This window comes from Nilaparvata lugens, chromosome 3 (genome assembly GCF_014356525.2).
Source record: "Nilaparvata lugens isolate BPH chromosome 3, ASM1435652v1, whole genome shotgun sequence".
Lineage (NCBI taxonomy): Eukaryota > Metazoa > Arthropoda > Insecta > Hemiptera > Delphacidae > Nilaparvata > Nilaparvata lugens.
Genome location: NC_052506.1, coordinates 12295364 through 12312438, shown reverse-complemented (window position 1 = coordinate 12312438; position 17075 = coordinate 12295364). Strand labels below are relative to the sequence as shown.

Genomic DNA, 17075 nt, shown 5'->3' with positions numbered 1-17075 from the left:
TGGGATATATACTTACACTATTGTTTCTCTATGCTATTAGCTATTTGAGGGATATTAAAAGAAATACATACTAATTAACCAGAATTTGACTTCAACGGGCCACCAGAGCTCTGGAAAAATGTCGAAAGGGAACACAATTTTGTGTTCTCCCCGGCGTTCGGCTTGCAAACCTACATGCGTCCTGAGTATGTCTGACAGCTCCCACAAACATTCTCCAATAAGTATTGAAGTAACTAACATTAGAAACATGTGGTTTTAGCAAGAAACAACCTCATTACAACAAAAGCGCAACGAATTACAACGTTTTATCTCTAAATGTCGCATGATTGTCATGCTGCTCTTCATTTTTGGCAATATTTCTCGATTTTTTGAGGGGGTATTCGGATCCCGGTGTTTTGGAGCGACCATGGACCACGGATCACCACACACCACAATATTTGACGCTGTCTCTTTTTCTAACATTTCCAATATGCTGTTAATACTCAGTAGGCCTACTATGCTGCAAAGAGTGAAGATAAATGTCAGTTGATACTCTAAGAAGGTTGTCATTCAACCGAAGTTATTTTCAAGACTGCATGAAACTTGTGGCTTCTTTTGTTTTTATTGGATTTCTAGTACAGTAGAGATTTCTCTGATGCACCCTATTAAGTCAAAAAGCTTGTTTTATAATTATGACAAATAAAAAAACTACAAAAATTGTAATTTCTATTTAATGAAAACGTAGAACTATCTCTAAACCATTTCTGAATAGTTTATTTCAATTTTGGAGTTCTTATTTGCTCGTTGGATTTTCATCTCAATCGACTAAGTGGCTACCGATTTTATATATTCAACAGTAGGTGTTTGTATAATCTTACTAGACTAACTTCTCATAATAAAATAATGGACACAAGGAGATTGCATTTTAGAACACTGCAATTTTACCCAGTGCAAAGCACGGGTTACGTGCTAGTATATTGTATTATTAAACCATTTTAGGCCTACAAACATACAAATATATCATTAAACTGTATAGCCTATACCAGAGAAAACTTATTTACTTGTTAATATAAACAATATAAAAATCTTGTACTGTAGTACCCTTTATTTTTTTAAAAACTATAAAATAGTTCAAGAACTTGTTTCGACCCTAACTTAGGTCATTCTCAAGTTGAAATTAACCATTAATTTTTAATTGAAATGACCTAAGTTATGTTCGAAACTAGTTGTTGAATTATTTTAAAGTTTTTAAAAAAATAAAGGTTACCGCAAGATTTTTATATTGGTTTTATTAGTTTGTTAAAAAGTAGCGCATGTGAGTGAAGTGTTTTTCTTTACTTGTTTATTCTATGCCTGTAGTCTTTTCTATTCTATGCCTTTACTTGATATTTGAGCTCAAAATCTGTTCTTTTTTCATAAATTTATCGGAGAAGAAACTCAATAGAAAAGTATCGGAAAGTGTAGATTAATTATTACTTTTCGATCATACTTTATACACAATTGTAAACTACGCGTTCGAGTAGATTGAAGCTACGTTTTATACACACGTGTCCCCTACAACAGAAACGTCAGGACATCCTTCTATTATTATTCTGTGTGAATGAGGAAAATCGGTGGAGGGGATGAACGAGCGCTGGAGTTGAGGAAAATGAGTTGGGCTGAGAGAGGGAGGGGTGTTGCGGCACATATTACAAGAGACTGTCCACCCTCAGCGGTCTCTCAGTGCGTAATCTCTCTTCAGTCATCCACCAGTTAACCCCCTCCTCCCTATCCACAGACCACCAAGGTGAGTAATTTTCAAGTAATACTTTATACTTTTTTTGTGAAAATCTTCAATGAGATTAATTTGTTGTTGGTTATCCATCTTGTTTCCACTATTAAATTTTATAAAACGTTAAAGTGAAAAAGCACTCACATTATTTGATGTGGTGACGTCCGTTTCGTGCTGGTATCGCACATTTTCTTGTTCCTGTTCCTGTTTGGCTTGAAAATGTGCGATACCAGCACGAAACGGACGTTGCCACATCAAATAATGTGAGTGCTTTTTCACTTTAAAGTTTTATAAAATTTAATAGTGACTTATTAATTGAAATTAAAATCTCCCCATATACACACAAATTAGAATGGAATAGAATAGAATGACTTGTTTATTTTTGTGGACGTGGCGAAGTTTGGACAATAATGTCCACTCTACCACTTAACCACGTCGTTAGCGAAGAATACAATACAAAATATGCAGAGATAACAAAAAAATTGAAGCAAGAAATGACAGTAAAATGTAATAAATATGAGAGATCAATATTGAATAATAAAAGTCTTTAAAAAATAAGTGTTTTTCAATAAATTCAATCACTTCACTGCTGAAAGAAAAAGCAAAAAATAAATTAAAACAAAATAATAGACAAGCTACTGAAGGAAATTAATACAGTAAGAATTGGAATCAAAGATGAATTTGTTGATTTCATGAATAGTGGATATGGTTATGAGGAAAGAACCTGTGTAGGCCTAACAGTATTAAGAATTAGAAAGATTATTATTTGATAAAGTTAATCTCCATGACTTTGAAATTATTATATTATTTTATCGATTGACCATTGTGATAATACTCTTTTTATTTACACTTTAAATTTAAATTATTATTAGGCATATTAAATAAGTACCTATCCAGTTAACAATATCGTATCAACAATAATAATATTCATTGCAATTTTAATTTGGATAGAAAAATGAACAATGGTCATCTAAAACTTATTATTTGACTGTATAATATTGAAAAATTCCAATTGGAAAAATAGTACTCATATTATAAATTTATTCAGCTTGTAGACTCTAAAGCTCATATATTTCGAACCTGTTATTTGACTGTTAGTCCACTTACTATATACCGTACATAAAAGTTGGTAACAATCGGAAGATATTGTTGATCAAAAACTAAAATTCATCAGAATTGATTTTTTCTTCAAATTTCACTCATAACTCAGTACTCATTGGAGATAGAGAGTTCTGAATGACCTCATTTCATTCAGTATTTTATAATCTAAACATGCGAGAGCAAATTTTTCTGTTCGATTACTGGATTTGGCAGAAATAGCTGAAAACTAGTGAATGAACCGATAATACGAGTTTTTGGGCCACTCTGTATCTTGCACAAGGAAATTTTGCATGAATGACTGGGTATCAAAACTGGAAATTTTTTGTCTCACCTGTAACAGATTTTGATAAATGAAAAGTGCCGGTAGGGTCATAATATTCAGCTGTCTAAAAGCTTCTCTGCATGAATCCCTAACACCAAGGTTGCTTATGATTCTTATCACTTTTTTCTGCCACAAAAATGCCCTGATGCTATGGGTTGAGTTTCCCCAAAGGTAAACACCATATGATAGAATAGAATGGAACAATCCAAAATAAGTGGTTTTTAAAACTTGATGGCTAACGCAGAATTTTAATTTACGGAGCAAAAATGTAACTCTAGCCAGTCTCTTACATAGTTCAGTGATATGCACATGCCAATCAAGCTTTGAATCCAAGTTCAAACCCAATAGCTTAACAGAGGTGACACCAACATCTGCTAATACATTATTATTGAGTGAGAAGAATATTTCTTCTGTCTTGCTCTCATTAATGCACAAGTCGTTTGAGGTGAACCATTGCTTTGCATCAACGTAGGATTGGTTCAGCATATTCCGTACAACCCTCCTACTTACATTAGAATTAATCAGAGTGGTATCGTCTGCATAGAGCACAGGTAAAGTGTGAACATTGGACTGAAGGTCATTCATAAAAATCAGAAACAGAAATGGTCCAAGTACGGAGCCTTGAGGAACACCTGCTAGTACTTCCTTATATTGAGAATTTTCCGACGTGTCAGCGACCACAACTTTCTGTTTCCTATTGATTAGGTATGATTGGATAAGTTTAAGTTCCTTATTTTTAACACCATAGAAGTTTAACTTATCCAACAATTTTCCATGGTGGATACTCTCAAAAGCCCGGCTCAAATCTATCAATTTCGCACCAGTTACTAATTTCTTTTCAAAGCCTTTCAGTATTTCATTCACTACAAATTCAATAGCCATCACTGTCGAATGCTTTGGTCTAAACCCATATTGATGGCAATACAATAAACCCTTACATGTAAAATACTCATAAAGCTGAATCGATACACACATTTCAATGATTTTGCTTACAATAGGAACTATGGCAATGGGTCTGTAGCACTCTGGTTTACTGTGGTCCCCCTTTTTAAAAACAGGGATTATCTTTGTCAATTTCAGAGAGTCTGGGAAAACCCCAGTTACAAAAATCAGGTTTATTAAATGAGTGAGAGGAAGCAGTAATGCATCTATAATGTGCTTGATAACATAATTAGATAGATCATACACATCTGCAGTCCGTGATGAACTCAACTGCATAGCAATTGTCCTAACGGTGGAAGAATCTATCTGTCGTAAATGAAAATTGTCTTCCCGCTCATTTCGTTCCCATACAAAGTTTTCAAGTAGCTCAAGATGACTGGGTGCACCATCAACTTCCCCATTATTTGTCTGAATGCTTGAGTTTATGAAATAACTGTTAAAAACCTCTGCAGAAATAGAAATTTTCTTTGGTGCTCTCTTACACTGCTCACTCTTGACAATATTCCATGCCACTCTACACTTGTTTCTAGAGTCCTCAATTAACAGATCATTTGCCTCTATTTTTGCCTTTGTTATTGCAGAGGCATACAATTTCTTATATTTTTTAAAATTCTTCTTATCCTCCTCCCTACTTGTCGATTTCCATCTATTATAATATAATATCAATACAGCTCTCATATTACGAAGATCCTGATTAAACCATCTATTTTTCTTAAACTTACCAGCCTTCACTGATCTAGAAACAATTGGACATTTCTCATTGAAAACTGACAATACACATTTCAAGACTTGATTAAAAGCCAGGTTAACATCACTTATAGGCCTACTGAATAGAAAAGACCAGTCAATATTCAACAGACTAGAACTGCAATTCCTTAATCTTGTTTCTGTTACCAATCTGGATTTTACTATTTTCCTACTACTCTTACTATTAAATTCCTTATGATCTAACTTTAATGTAAGCCATATACCGGCATGATCTGATAATAAATTCTGCTCGAGCAAGGTATAGTCTAATTTATTAGAAAAAGAATTGATAAATATATTATCCAAGCATGAGGAGTTCCTTGTAGGTTCATTTACAGTTGGATACAGGTCAAAAGATTTCATCAGCAATAGAAAATCCTGAACAATTGATGTACCAGTCTCTAATAGGTTCATGTTACAGTCAGTGGTTAGTACAAGATATCTAAAATTAGTTGTCATGATTATTAAAAGTATGTCCTCTACTCTGCTTATAAAACTATTTACATCAGAGTCTGGTGTACGATATACAGTAAGAATAACCATATTCAGTTTTGTCAGATGCACCGCACATGCTTCACAAACAGAATCTGCACTGATATTTTTCACATCGATAACATCAAAACTCAAGTTTTCCCTGATAAATATGGCCGAGCCCCCATGCGTACGAGACTTTCTACAATAATTACTACCCAAAACAAATTCTGATGGGACATACAGTGATAGCTCCTCCTCTGTAAGCCAATGTTCGTTAATACACAATATGTGTGTAAACTTTGAGTGAAGAAAAATCTCGAGTTGTCCAAGTTTATTTCTTATTGACTGTACGTTACTATGGAAGATCGTGAATTCTTCATTGTGAGTCGTTTCCACTGTGCAAATACCATTGGCAACTGAGATCGGTACATATTCGAGGTTTAAGTAATTGAAATTAAAGGGAGCAATTCGTGAGGAAGTCGAACAAATTGGCAGGGCAATGTTAGAAAGAGTACAATCCAACTTCCGAGAGCGGCTTGTAAAGTGCATTGCCGAAAACGGCCGTCACCTGTCAGATATTGTTTTCAAACATTAATTTTCTAAAATTGTAAAATAATGTGAATATTGTTCTGTTAATAAATGTTTTTTTTATGCATAGGTAACGACATATTACTTTTTTGAAAACCGTTCATCCTTTCTGCCGCACCTTGTATAAGTTTAGTGTATTCTCTATTATTTACTTCTATGAGCAGATTAAGCTTATATGTATAAAGTGGAACTCCCCCCCCCCTACACACAGATGGATAGTCTAGTAGGGGATTCCAAAATATGTTGTATATTGTATTTCATATTCGTGTATTATGTTTTTTTTGGAAATAAACTGAAACTTATAAACAATTGAAAACGCCGCGTTCGCGAGTAGATTGAGGCTACGTTTTATACACACGTGTCCCCTACAACAAAAACGTCAGGACATCCATCTGTTATTATTTTGTGTGAATGAGGAAAATCGGTGGAGGGGATAAACAAGCGCTGGAGTTGAGGAAAATGAGTTGGGCTGTGAGAGGGAGGGGAGTTGCGGCACATATTACAAGAGACTGTTCACACTCAGCGGTCTCTCAGTGCGTAATCTCTCTTCAGCCATCCACCAGTTAACCCCCTCCTCCCTATCCACAGACCACCAAGGTGAGTGATTTTCAAGTAATACTTTATACTTTTTTTGTGAAAATCTTCAATGACATTACTTACTATCCTAATTGGAATTAAAATCTCCCCATATACACACAATTAGAATGGAATAGAATAGAATGACTTGTTTATTTTTTTTTGACGTGGCGAAGTTTGGACAATAATGTCCACTCTGCCACTTAACCACGTCGTTAGCGAACAATATAATACAAAATATGCAGAGATAAAAAAATTGAATCAAGAAATGACAATTGTCCGAACTGTGACAGAAAACTGTATTATAAAACAAGAACAAAATCTATCCCCTTCACCAGAACAGCCGGACTTTACTCACAGTCCTATCGAACGAGCTCACACACAACAAAAAAGTAAATTTTTGGGTATTAATATATAACTCATCAATGCCAAACATGAAGCCATTTCAAATACATATTTTTATCAGTCGCACAAGCGAGCACGTTTGTTATCAAAAACAAAGAGAAGCTACAATAATTTTGATAACAAATGAAATAAACAATCTTTCTGTCGATGACAAAAATTGTTCAAAGACAAAAACATTGTTCATTAAACTTTTCTAAATTAAAACTCTAAAATCCTGATCAATATGAGATAAATATATGATTCATATATATGTCCCATATGACCAGGTATTTGAAATGGCTTCATGTTTGGCATTGACTGAGTTATATATTAATACCCAAAAATTTTACTTTTTTGTTGTGTGTGAGCTCGTTCGATAGGACTGTGAGTAAGTCCGGCTGTTCTGGTGAAGGGGATAGATTTTGTTCTTGTTTTATAATACAGTTTTCCTGTCACAGTTCGGCAGTTTAAAGAGAATTGTATTATTGAATAGGAAGGGATATGAACCCACTTCATTAGATCAGTTTTTTTTATTTTAATTAATAAATAACGTCGCGTTTCAACCAGTGGATGCCAAATTGGGAAGCCATTTTCATAAAGGTAGGTGACTACTGAGTCATTGTTTTAAAATTTTCATAACCACAACAAATGAATCTTCACTAGCAGCAAAGCGAGTAGCCCCTCGCTCAAATATTCATCTCATTATTATTATTTCAATTATAATTCTAATTTGTACAAATAATTTATTGTTTTGTTTTAATTATCAAAACCTGTACGATCTTTTCTTGTTTTTCATTTTCCCACCCTTACACAGTAAAATGTAATAAATATGAGAGATCAATATTGAATAATAAAAGTCTTTAAAAATAAGTGTTTTTCAATAAATTCAATCACTTCACTGCTGAAAGAAAAAGCAAAAAATAAATTGAAACAAAATAATAGACAAGCTACTGAAGGAAATTAATACAGTAAGAATTGGAATCAAAGATGAATTTGTTGATTTCATGAATAGTGGATATGGATATGAGGAAAAAGAACCTGTGTAGGCCTAACAGTATTAAGAATTAGAAAGATTATTATTTGATAAAGTTAATCTCCATGACTTTGAAATTATTATATTATTTTATCGATTGACCATTGTGATAATACTCTTTTTATTTACACTTTAAATTTAAATTATTATTAGGCATATTAAATAAGTACCTATCCAGTTAACAATATCGTATCAACTATAATAATATCTATTGCTATTTTAATTTGGATAGAAAAATGAACAATGGTCATCTAAAACTTATTATTTGACTGTATAATATTGAAAAATTCCAATTGGAAAAATAGTACTCATATTATACATTTATTCAGCTTGTAGACTACTAAAGCTCATATATTTCGAACCTGTTATTTGACTGTTAGTCCACTTACTATATACCGTACATAAAAGTTGGTAACAATCGGAAGATATTGTTGATCAAAAACTAAAATTCATCAGAATTGATTTTTTCTTCAAATTTCACTCATAACTCAGTACTCATTGGAGATAGAGAGTTCTGAATGACCTCATTTAATTCAGAATTTTATAATCTAAACATGCGAGAGCAAATTTTTCTGTTCGATTACTGGATTTGGCAGAAATAGCTGAAAACTAGTGAATGAACCGATAATACGAGGTTTTTGGGCCACTCTGTATCTTGCACAAGGAAATTTTGCATGAAGATTGGTTCTGGACTTCTCTCATGTATCCAAATAATATATTAAAAAATCAGAGCTACAATATAAATTGCAAGCACACCCCCTTTTCTATGTCTATATTGACTGGACTATGATTGTATAGTTTCAAATAGTATTCAAATATTTCAAAAATCAGAACTACAATCTAAATTGCAAGCACACACCCTTTTCTATGTCTATATTGACTGGACTATGATTGTATAGTTCCAAATATTCAAATTGGGAAAATACTACCCATATTATAAATTTATTTAGCTGGTTCTGTATTTAAATTTGAGTTTATTTGTAAGGCTTCTGTTAGTGTATAGACGATTGTTCTGTTAGAAATATATTGAAAAAATCATCTTATTTGTTACTAAAACCTTGTCAAACCCTAACGAAGTTCCACCTCGTAGTGTAGGCCTAACCAAGCCCTTATACTGTAAATTTCCATTGAATCAAACAGATCTTATCTAAAAGAAAGTTTATTTCATTGTCAATAAGTAGAAGCAACTCAATCAAAGCAGATTATCTTAGGTAAAGAAAGAATTACCTAAAGATAAGCTAAGGTAAAGAATGATGATTTGAATTCAGCTCTCATCTTGAATAACATCTATATTAGTTGAAACGATAAATATTTCCATAGAGAAACGATAGCGTAAGTAGATATCCCATGGTATAGGGCGTTTATGTCGCAACTTTTACTGCTATTTCAAGCCGATAGTCAACGTATTTCTTTCCCGTGAAGCTTTATGATGCTGGTAGTGTCTCAGCTTTTGCTGTTCATACACTCTTACCCGGTCAAAACAGTAGAAATCGACAGTAATCGGCTTGAGATAACAGTAAAAGTTGGGACATAAACGCCCTATACCATGGGATATCTACTTACGCTATTGTTTCTCTATGATATATTTTCATACTTAAAAACAAATATTTATAAAAAAAATATTATATATAAATAATCAATAATAAATATTTTATACTTAGATGCAACAATTTCTTTTGATTTTTGAGAATTGTATCATATTTTACAGATATTCTGGATTGTGAAATAAATTTAAACATCAGTAGTTAAACATCAGTAGTAGGCCTACGCTAGTATAAAAATCCAAGTTGGAGGTTAGTTTGTTTTAGTTTTTTTTTTGTATAATATTAATTTTTTACATATCATTTAACATATTATTTACTGTTGTTACAGATGGAAACACACACTTTAATCCTCTTGCTTTTCACATCATCAGAAGTATGGTTTTACAACGCTCACGCCGGTGAAGATGAAGTTTGTGAGACATTGCCATCTGAAATACACATCACCAAAGGTAATTATAGAAGCTACAAAACATTTTCTATATCTACTGTCGTATACTACTTTGAATTGAATAGAATGAATTCATTCATAAGAAAAGCACAAGGATATATACGATAAATTAATATAATTTCGTATGATTGTGAACTCAATCACTCGCAATATTTTCCATGAGTGCTTCATGGTACAGTACCGTACTGGTTATAAAAGAGATGACTGAAACATTTATGTAGCCTACCTACTAAAATAAAATAAGTAAAACCTCAGTGCTTCATCTTAGAAATAGAAACTCTCTCGTTTGAAAACTTGTCTATTCAGACACTATTGATATTTTTATTTTTGTGTAGTTGAGAAGTTGATATTGTGGTAACTATTCATATTGAATGAAAAAGACTAAGAAATTGTCAAAAAACCACAGATTTATTGATACTTAGAAAGACCGGTTTTGGTTATTACACCATTGTCAATCTCTGATAAACTCCAGAGAGATTGTTTATCAGAGATTGACAATGGTGTAATAACCGAAACCGGGTTTTTTCTAAGTATCAATAAATCTGTGTTTTTTTGACAATTTCTTAGTCTTTTTCATTCACTATTGATATTCATCACAAGAACTCTCTATGTTACAGAAGTATCAAAAGTTCAATAAAAAATCCTGAAATAAAAAACTACTACACCAGTAGGTACTTTATCGTGGGAATAGAAGCCATTTCTATTGGGAGCTCTAAAATTGTTTTTAATTGTAAAAGTTATTCAATGACTTTGAATAATAATCAATTCTTGAGAACAATTAAACTGCATTTTATGAATAAATAACCTGATACTTATAAAAGTATTAGGACCAGGCTGAAGGATTTGATTTTAGTAGGGAGATTTGGTTGGTAATTCTATACTGTTCCTAATATTTCTCTTGTTATTAAAAATGAAAATATCGAATCATAAATTAGTCCTCTTAATTTCCAACCATTTGATTGTTAAGAAATCTTTCTCTTTTTGTATCCAGAGCTTCAGAACTGAACGCTCATTTTATTTTACTGAGAGTGATGCTTGCAGAGCGATGCAAGGCTTATACCAGGACCTTCTATATACTACTGGACCTGAGCCTAAAAAATGGCCGCCGTATGTGGTGGTCTTATAGAGATTCCTACTGAGAAAAAATCACTAATCAGCTGTTAGAGAGCGTCTCAGTTTGTCGAGATCTCAGTTTGTCTAGTTCCCGTTTAAAATATCAATAGCGGCCATTTCTTTCTAGGCACAGCAGGTCCGGCATATAGGAAGTCCTGCTTATACTCTCTTGAATGCAATTGACAACGCCTTCATCAGATTACAAAGCTGTTCACATTTTTTTTAAATAGCTCGAATATAATCAATATAAAACATTGCTTTCTATTGCAGAGGAATTTGATGAGCTTGGAAGACTTCAGAGAACTTGCAACGGTGATGTTGCTGTGAACAAGTGCGAAGGAGCTTGTAATTCTCAAGTGCAGCCCAGTGTTGTAACGCCTACCGGTTTTCTCAAGGTAATTCCCCAAAGAAAAACTTTCAAAATAAAAGGTGGTGGACTTTCTCCCAACTCTCAACCACATTTAAAACCGACAATCTTGTGGCAAAAGAGAGAGTCATTTCAAGTATTGGATTCTACCTTTGTTGGACCTATTTTATGAACTGTGTCCATAGTTTACTAATATTTGTGAAATATTTCTTCTATGTTTAGTTTTGAAGCATCTAAATTTGAAAATCTACTTTGTGAAAATACTTGAGGACTGAAAATTTTGTGAATTGAAGAACTACAAGACTTACCTATTTCGGACTATGTTTTATCTAAATTTGGGAGAGGAATAGCACAAGGTTACCCTATTTTTCCTCTCTCTATCATTTTGATAATGTACTTATTTATTGTATAAATGAATAAAAAATAATCAAGTGGAAAATCTATTATGATAGAAGGAAATCATCTCTTAAATTTTCAACAATAAATAAACTCTTTAATATATTTTGAACCCTTTTATGCCACAAGTGAATGTAACAAGAATGTATAACTTCTCATATTTAAAAAACAAAATATGATATCCAGGGGTGGACACCCTCCCACCACCAAGCCAATTTTGTCATTTTATGATCTTTGTGAGAATCTCATTTTTAACACTGCTGACCATTTTTTAAGGATCCCAAAAATGTGATTTTGAGCTCTCCCCCTCACAAGAATTTCAAGGAAGCAGTCTGCGTCCAAAACCCCTTTGATGTTATTGTCATGATCGATGCCCAAATGTGAATAGTAAAATAGTGGTGTTTACTTTCAGAAGATGTACCACATAGCTTAACTTAAATGTAGAAAATTATGCTAGTCGGAGTGATACCTTCCAACTAAGGGGAACGATTTCCTCCCACACCCCGCGTTGAATTATTCTATACTTTAAATTCAAATCATTGAATTTTCTCTCTCTTATGTATGTTTAACTGCTGAATAGATTTGAATTTTTCATTTGATACGGTAGTTTATAACATGCCCACAACTTTTACGAAAAGACAAAGTTGGAAAACACCATCCCTAATTTATATTAAGTTCTATATTATTAAACTGTGTTATAGAATATTTCTGTAATATAGTCTATGAACCGATTTATTGATCCTTTTCTGCTGTATATAGAACAGCAAATTCAATGTCCAGGAAAAAAATTGAGAGTAGGTTCCACTTTGCTGCATTTACAAACAGCAGTGAAAGAAAATCAATCGTTAATTCACAGTTGTATTGTGTGTGATGTGGTACTTTTCCATAGTAAAAAACACAAATTTAAATTTTCAACTACATGACAGTTATAAGGCCTAAGGCCTAACAGTTATAATTGACGGCTTAAATGATATTTTCAGACGAGGCGGAACTTCCGTCAGGAACTCCCCACCAATAAAAGCCATACGAATATTATTATTATTATCAACCACATACTGTCAACCACTAAAAGTGGTTGATTGACTATTTTAATTTGTGTTTTTCTTTAATCAAAAATTCAATTGTGGATTGCTTCCATTAATATCCTGGATTCTGTTTTACAAGGATTAGTTCCTTTTTGCTAAACTCCTGTTTAAAATTATTGTTTGCAGGAATGTTTCTGCTGTCGAGAGAGCTTCTTGCGGGAGAGAACGATCACGCTCACCCACTGCTACGACCCTGACGGCATGCGACTGACGGGCGCCCCCCACTCCCAGATGGACGTCAGGCTGAGAGAGCCCGCCGAATGCAAATGCTACAAGTGCAGTGATTATTCTCGATAGCTTTCATCTGCCTAAACTTGACTGAATTTTACAAATATGTAGCCTAATTGTATTAACTACGCGTTGAAAACGAACGATGATTCATTTTTTTGAGTAGTTAGCTTGTTTGTTGTTTATCTATGACATTTTTGCTAAATCAACTCTATATATTATTCTGTAAATACAAATCACATGGAAAACATACATATTGAACGCGTACAATCATTCTCCATCATTGAAATTCACGTAAAGTGTAAAATTGTCATTGAAATTGTAAGAAGTTCGAAATAAAACGTTTTCTCGTCATGTCATTCAAATAGGCTATCTTTTCCTTCTCCAATTCCCAGAACCAAGTTTGGCATTATTATAGTTACACAGTACATAGCGATTTAGTGGCAAATCTTGCAAAGTGAAAGAGCGCTAAATATATACCGGTAAACGGGGGTGACTTTGTCCCAATTATGGGGAGTTGAGATTTTAAATCGCTTGCAATCAATATTTGAGTTGCAACAAATCTCTTGCAATATTTTTTATTGTATTTTGCAAGATTTGTAGAGTATTTTTTATTATGAAAAGTTCATATTTTTCTCCACTTTAACAAAGATATATTTTTTTGAAATTAAGAGAGAACCAGGAGTTGGGGTGACTTTGTCTTACTTTGAAAAATATATGGAAAAAAGTTCATTTTCAAGAGTTGGACAAAGTGAAACCAACTATTAACCTTTAAAATGAATAATGAAATTGAAAACAAATGAAATCCACTTCAAAAAATCACAAATTATTTTTTGAAAATTATTTCAGTTTCTGCTGCTTAAAGATCTTTTTTAGCGTCGAGGCATGTTGGCTCCAGTTGCAGAATCAGCTAAAAATGAATATTAAGATCGTATTAATCTCAAGCAAGGTGAATATTTTGTTTTATTAGGTAGAAAACATGATATTTATCATATTTTGAATTGTATTTGCATCATATCCTGCATAATATCACAATTTTTATACTGGGACAAAGTCACCCCAAGTTTAGCCCAAAATTGACCTTGTTGAATTTAACTAGTAACAGAACCCTAACCAGTTCAACTATGGATATTATAGATATACCAATTGAAATAAAAAATAAGGAGGCCAAAATAATATGTACTCACCGATATCAAGAATTTTAGAAATAAGTTTTCTAATAGGAAGTTTTCAGTGAACAAAATCACAAGATGAAGCAAAAATTTGGTTTTATGTCGATAATTCAACTAATATATCGAGATTCGACAAGATGTCGATTGTAGAACCTCGATAATGATCAGGGTACGGCTATCAATGTTGAACATAGATTTATCGGCTAACAGAGATCGGAAATAAACTGATTTGAATATTTTCCTGCGAAGTGGGACAAACTCACCCCGGGAAAGATAAAGTCACCCCGGCCGACGGTACTTGTCAATTATTGTCATGCTATAAAGATAATAGTATTTTTATTATATAGTTTGTCGTCGGGATAGCCGAGCCGACTAAGGCGATGCACCCTCCAGTCTGAGTTTGAATACTGCCACTCCAGCATGGATGTTTGATCATCTCATAAAATCACACACGCACAATCTAAAAGCTCGTGTGGGAATTGAAAAAAAATTGTTTTGTACCCCTTTATTACTTTCCTTACCTATAGTAATAGCTTGCTTTCCGAAAAAAATTAAGGTACCCCAATTTCTAAACTTCTATACGTTTCAAGGTCCCCTGAGTCCAAAAAATATGTTTTTGGGTATTGGTCTGTATATATATGCGTCTGTATGAAAGTATGTGCGTCTATGTACACGATATCTCATCTATCAATTAACGGAATGACTTGAAATTTGGAACTTAAGGTCCTTACAATATAAGGATCCGACAAGAACAATTTCGATCAAATGAAATCCAAGATGGCGGCTAAAATGGAGAAAATGTTGTCAAAATCAGGGTTTTTCGCGGTTTTCTCGAAAACGGCTCCAACGATTTTAATTAAATTTATACCTAAAATAGTCATTGATAAGCTCTATCAACTGCCACAAGTCCCATATCTGTAAAAATTTCAAAAGGAAAAGATTGATCATGAAAATCTTTACAATTAATGTTCAGTAAAATTTTCACAGAAAATTGAAAATAAGCTCGAAATTCGAGGAAATGTGATTATCCAATTGCAAACTGTTGGCAACTGTTGATTCTATTAAATGATTCACTATGAAGAGATTGCAGACCTCGTATGTATCCAGCGTTATTGTCCTGTCACCAGCTGGCTCAGATCTTTTTTATAGGTAGACTTGAGATGTGCGTGAACACTAGCGTCAGGTGATCAATTTTCATAACGGCAAGGAAAGTTGTGTGAGTGCGCCACACAAGATTTTTTTTGATGACAGGACCGTTTTCGGCCAATCACGCAAATATTAAGTCTCAAACAAAATGAAATGGTAGGCTACTGTTTAGTAATTAAACTATCAACAAGTAGCTATGTAGAAATAAATAAAAATTAGTACGAGTATTTATATGTTATTGTGGAATTACTATACAATCAAGTTCATAGTCGGTTCTAGAGTATTGTTTTATAATATACAACACCAACACTCATTCCATACATGATATCAAAATTTATCTATAAAATTAGAATTTTTCCATTGTGACAAAGCAGTGTGGGAACTCCGTTCTCCACCAATTCAGCACTGACGGCGCATAACTGTAAAAAAGCGCTTTTCTTAGTTTTCGCTTGGGAAGTAGGCCTAAGCTCAATTTTTTTAAGAGAATAAGATGATTGTAAAATGAAATGAAATAGATTGATTTGATTCATCAGATAAAAGAAGTAATACTTGTATCGTACCCATTAATACTAGGGCCCGGTTCCACAACAGCCGGTTAAATTTTAACAGTGATTAATTTCAGTAGAATCAATCAGAGAAGGCGTTTTTGAAAAGATGGCTTCTCTGACTGGTTGTCGAGGAATTAATCACGGTTAAAATGCAACCGGCACTAGGTGTCAAAAATAAGTTTAATTCCAGGCTCAAAACTTTATTTTAATAGTCGGAGAATTTTAAAGAATGAAACATGTTAAAAAGTGTAAAAGCTGTCAAGAGATAGCTTCTTGTCTAAGTTCTGCTCTTAAATGGAGCTTCAACCACCTAAATTTAAATTAGCAAGTGGGTACTAAATTATCATTATATATCAAACCAATTCAGGTTTTAATTTTTATGCAAGACTTTCAAAATATTTTTTGTTATATGTGTAGGGTCTCCAGTATAGTTATTTTTGAATAAGACTTCACTACTTGGGACTTGAAAAAATTACTACCTACGTAAAAAATCACTACATAAATACTATTGTATGTTGTGTCGTTCTCTATGGTGAACCAGTCGCAATAAGCTCAATTCTGAAATATCTGACTATAGGTTGGCCTGAAAACCTTTTACTTATATATGATATATGGTACGTTATACGGTACAAACTGTAGGCCTCTTTCACACGATAGGAGACGTGCAACTTGAACACTGAACAGTGTTCACATTTTTTGTCGAAGTACATTCGTGTCCAATCGTGTCTTTCACATGGGGATCCCGAGCCAGGAACCGGCTTTTGTCTCGTCATTTCTCCCTCGAGGCTGGCAAAAACCGGTCTTGATCGAGATACTAGCGGACAAATCGCCGCTTTCACATGAAGATCCTACACGTCTCTCCAGTCATCACTTTTTCTCAAAATTTATTTTTATTGAAAATGAAGATAGAAAGATTCTGATTTTGGATTTAGATTCAGCGACCCCAAATTCTTTGAAGCGTTTCTTTGAAGTCCCATTTTTCGAAAATACCCGAAAAACAAGGAATAAGTTATTGCTTTAAAGAATTTGGGGTCGCTGAATCCAAATCCGAAATCAGAAATCTTCTATCTATTTTTTTAATGAAGTTGGACTTTGAGAAAAAGTGATGAGT

The 17075-nt window shown here is 33.3% G+C and overlaps 1 protein-coding gene across 2 annotated transcripts; it reads left to right on the top strand.

Annotated features, from left to right (window-relative positions):
* Positions 1–1614: 1614 nt before the first annotated feature.
* LOC111049233 (partner of bursicon) lies at positions 1615–13463 on the top strand. Of its 2 annotated transcripts, none has more exons than XM_039425376.1 (4): positions 1615–1765; positions 9790–9910; positions 11293–11417; positions 12997–13463. In XM_039425376.1, the coding sequence occupies exons 2-4, from the start codon at positions 9790–9792 to the stop codon at positions 13165–13167; spliced, it is 417 nt and encodes a 138-aa protein (XP_039281310.1). In that variant the 5' UTR covers positions 1615–1765; the 3' UTR covers positions 13168–13463. The 2 variants fall into 2 exon arrangements, with proteins under 2 accessions (XP_039281310.1, XP_039281309.1); XM_039425375.1 differs by lacking the exon at positions 1615–1765 and adding an exon at positions 6369–6521.
* Positions 13464–17075: the final 3612 nt, after the last annotated feature.

Excerpts from the sequence above, each read along its gene's own strand:
- LOC111049233 (XM_039425376.1), top strand. The coding sequence starts at position 9,790 with ATGGAAACACACACTTTAATCCTCTTGCTTTTCACATCATCAGAAGTA. Across the intron at positions 9,911-11,292 it reads TGAAATACACATCACCAAAG|AGGAATTTGATGAGCTTGGA; the intron begins GTAATTATAGAA and ends TTTCTATTGCAG. Across the intron at positions 11,418-12,996 it reads CGCCTACCGGTTTTCTCAAG|GAATGTTTCTGCTGTCGAGA; the intron begins GTAATTCCCCAA and ends TATTGTTTGCAG.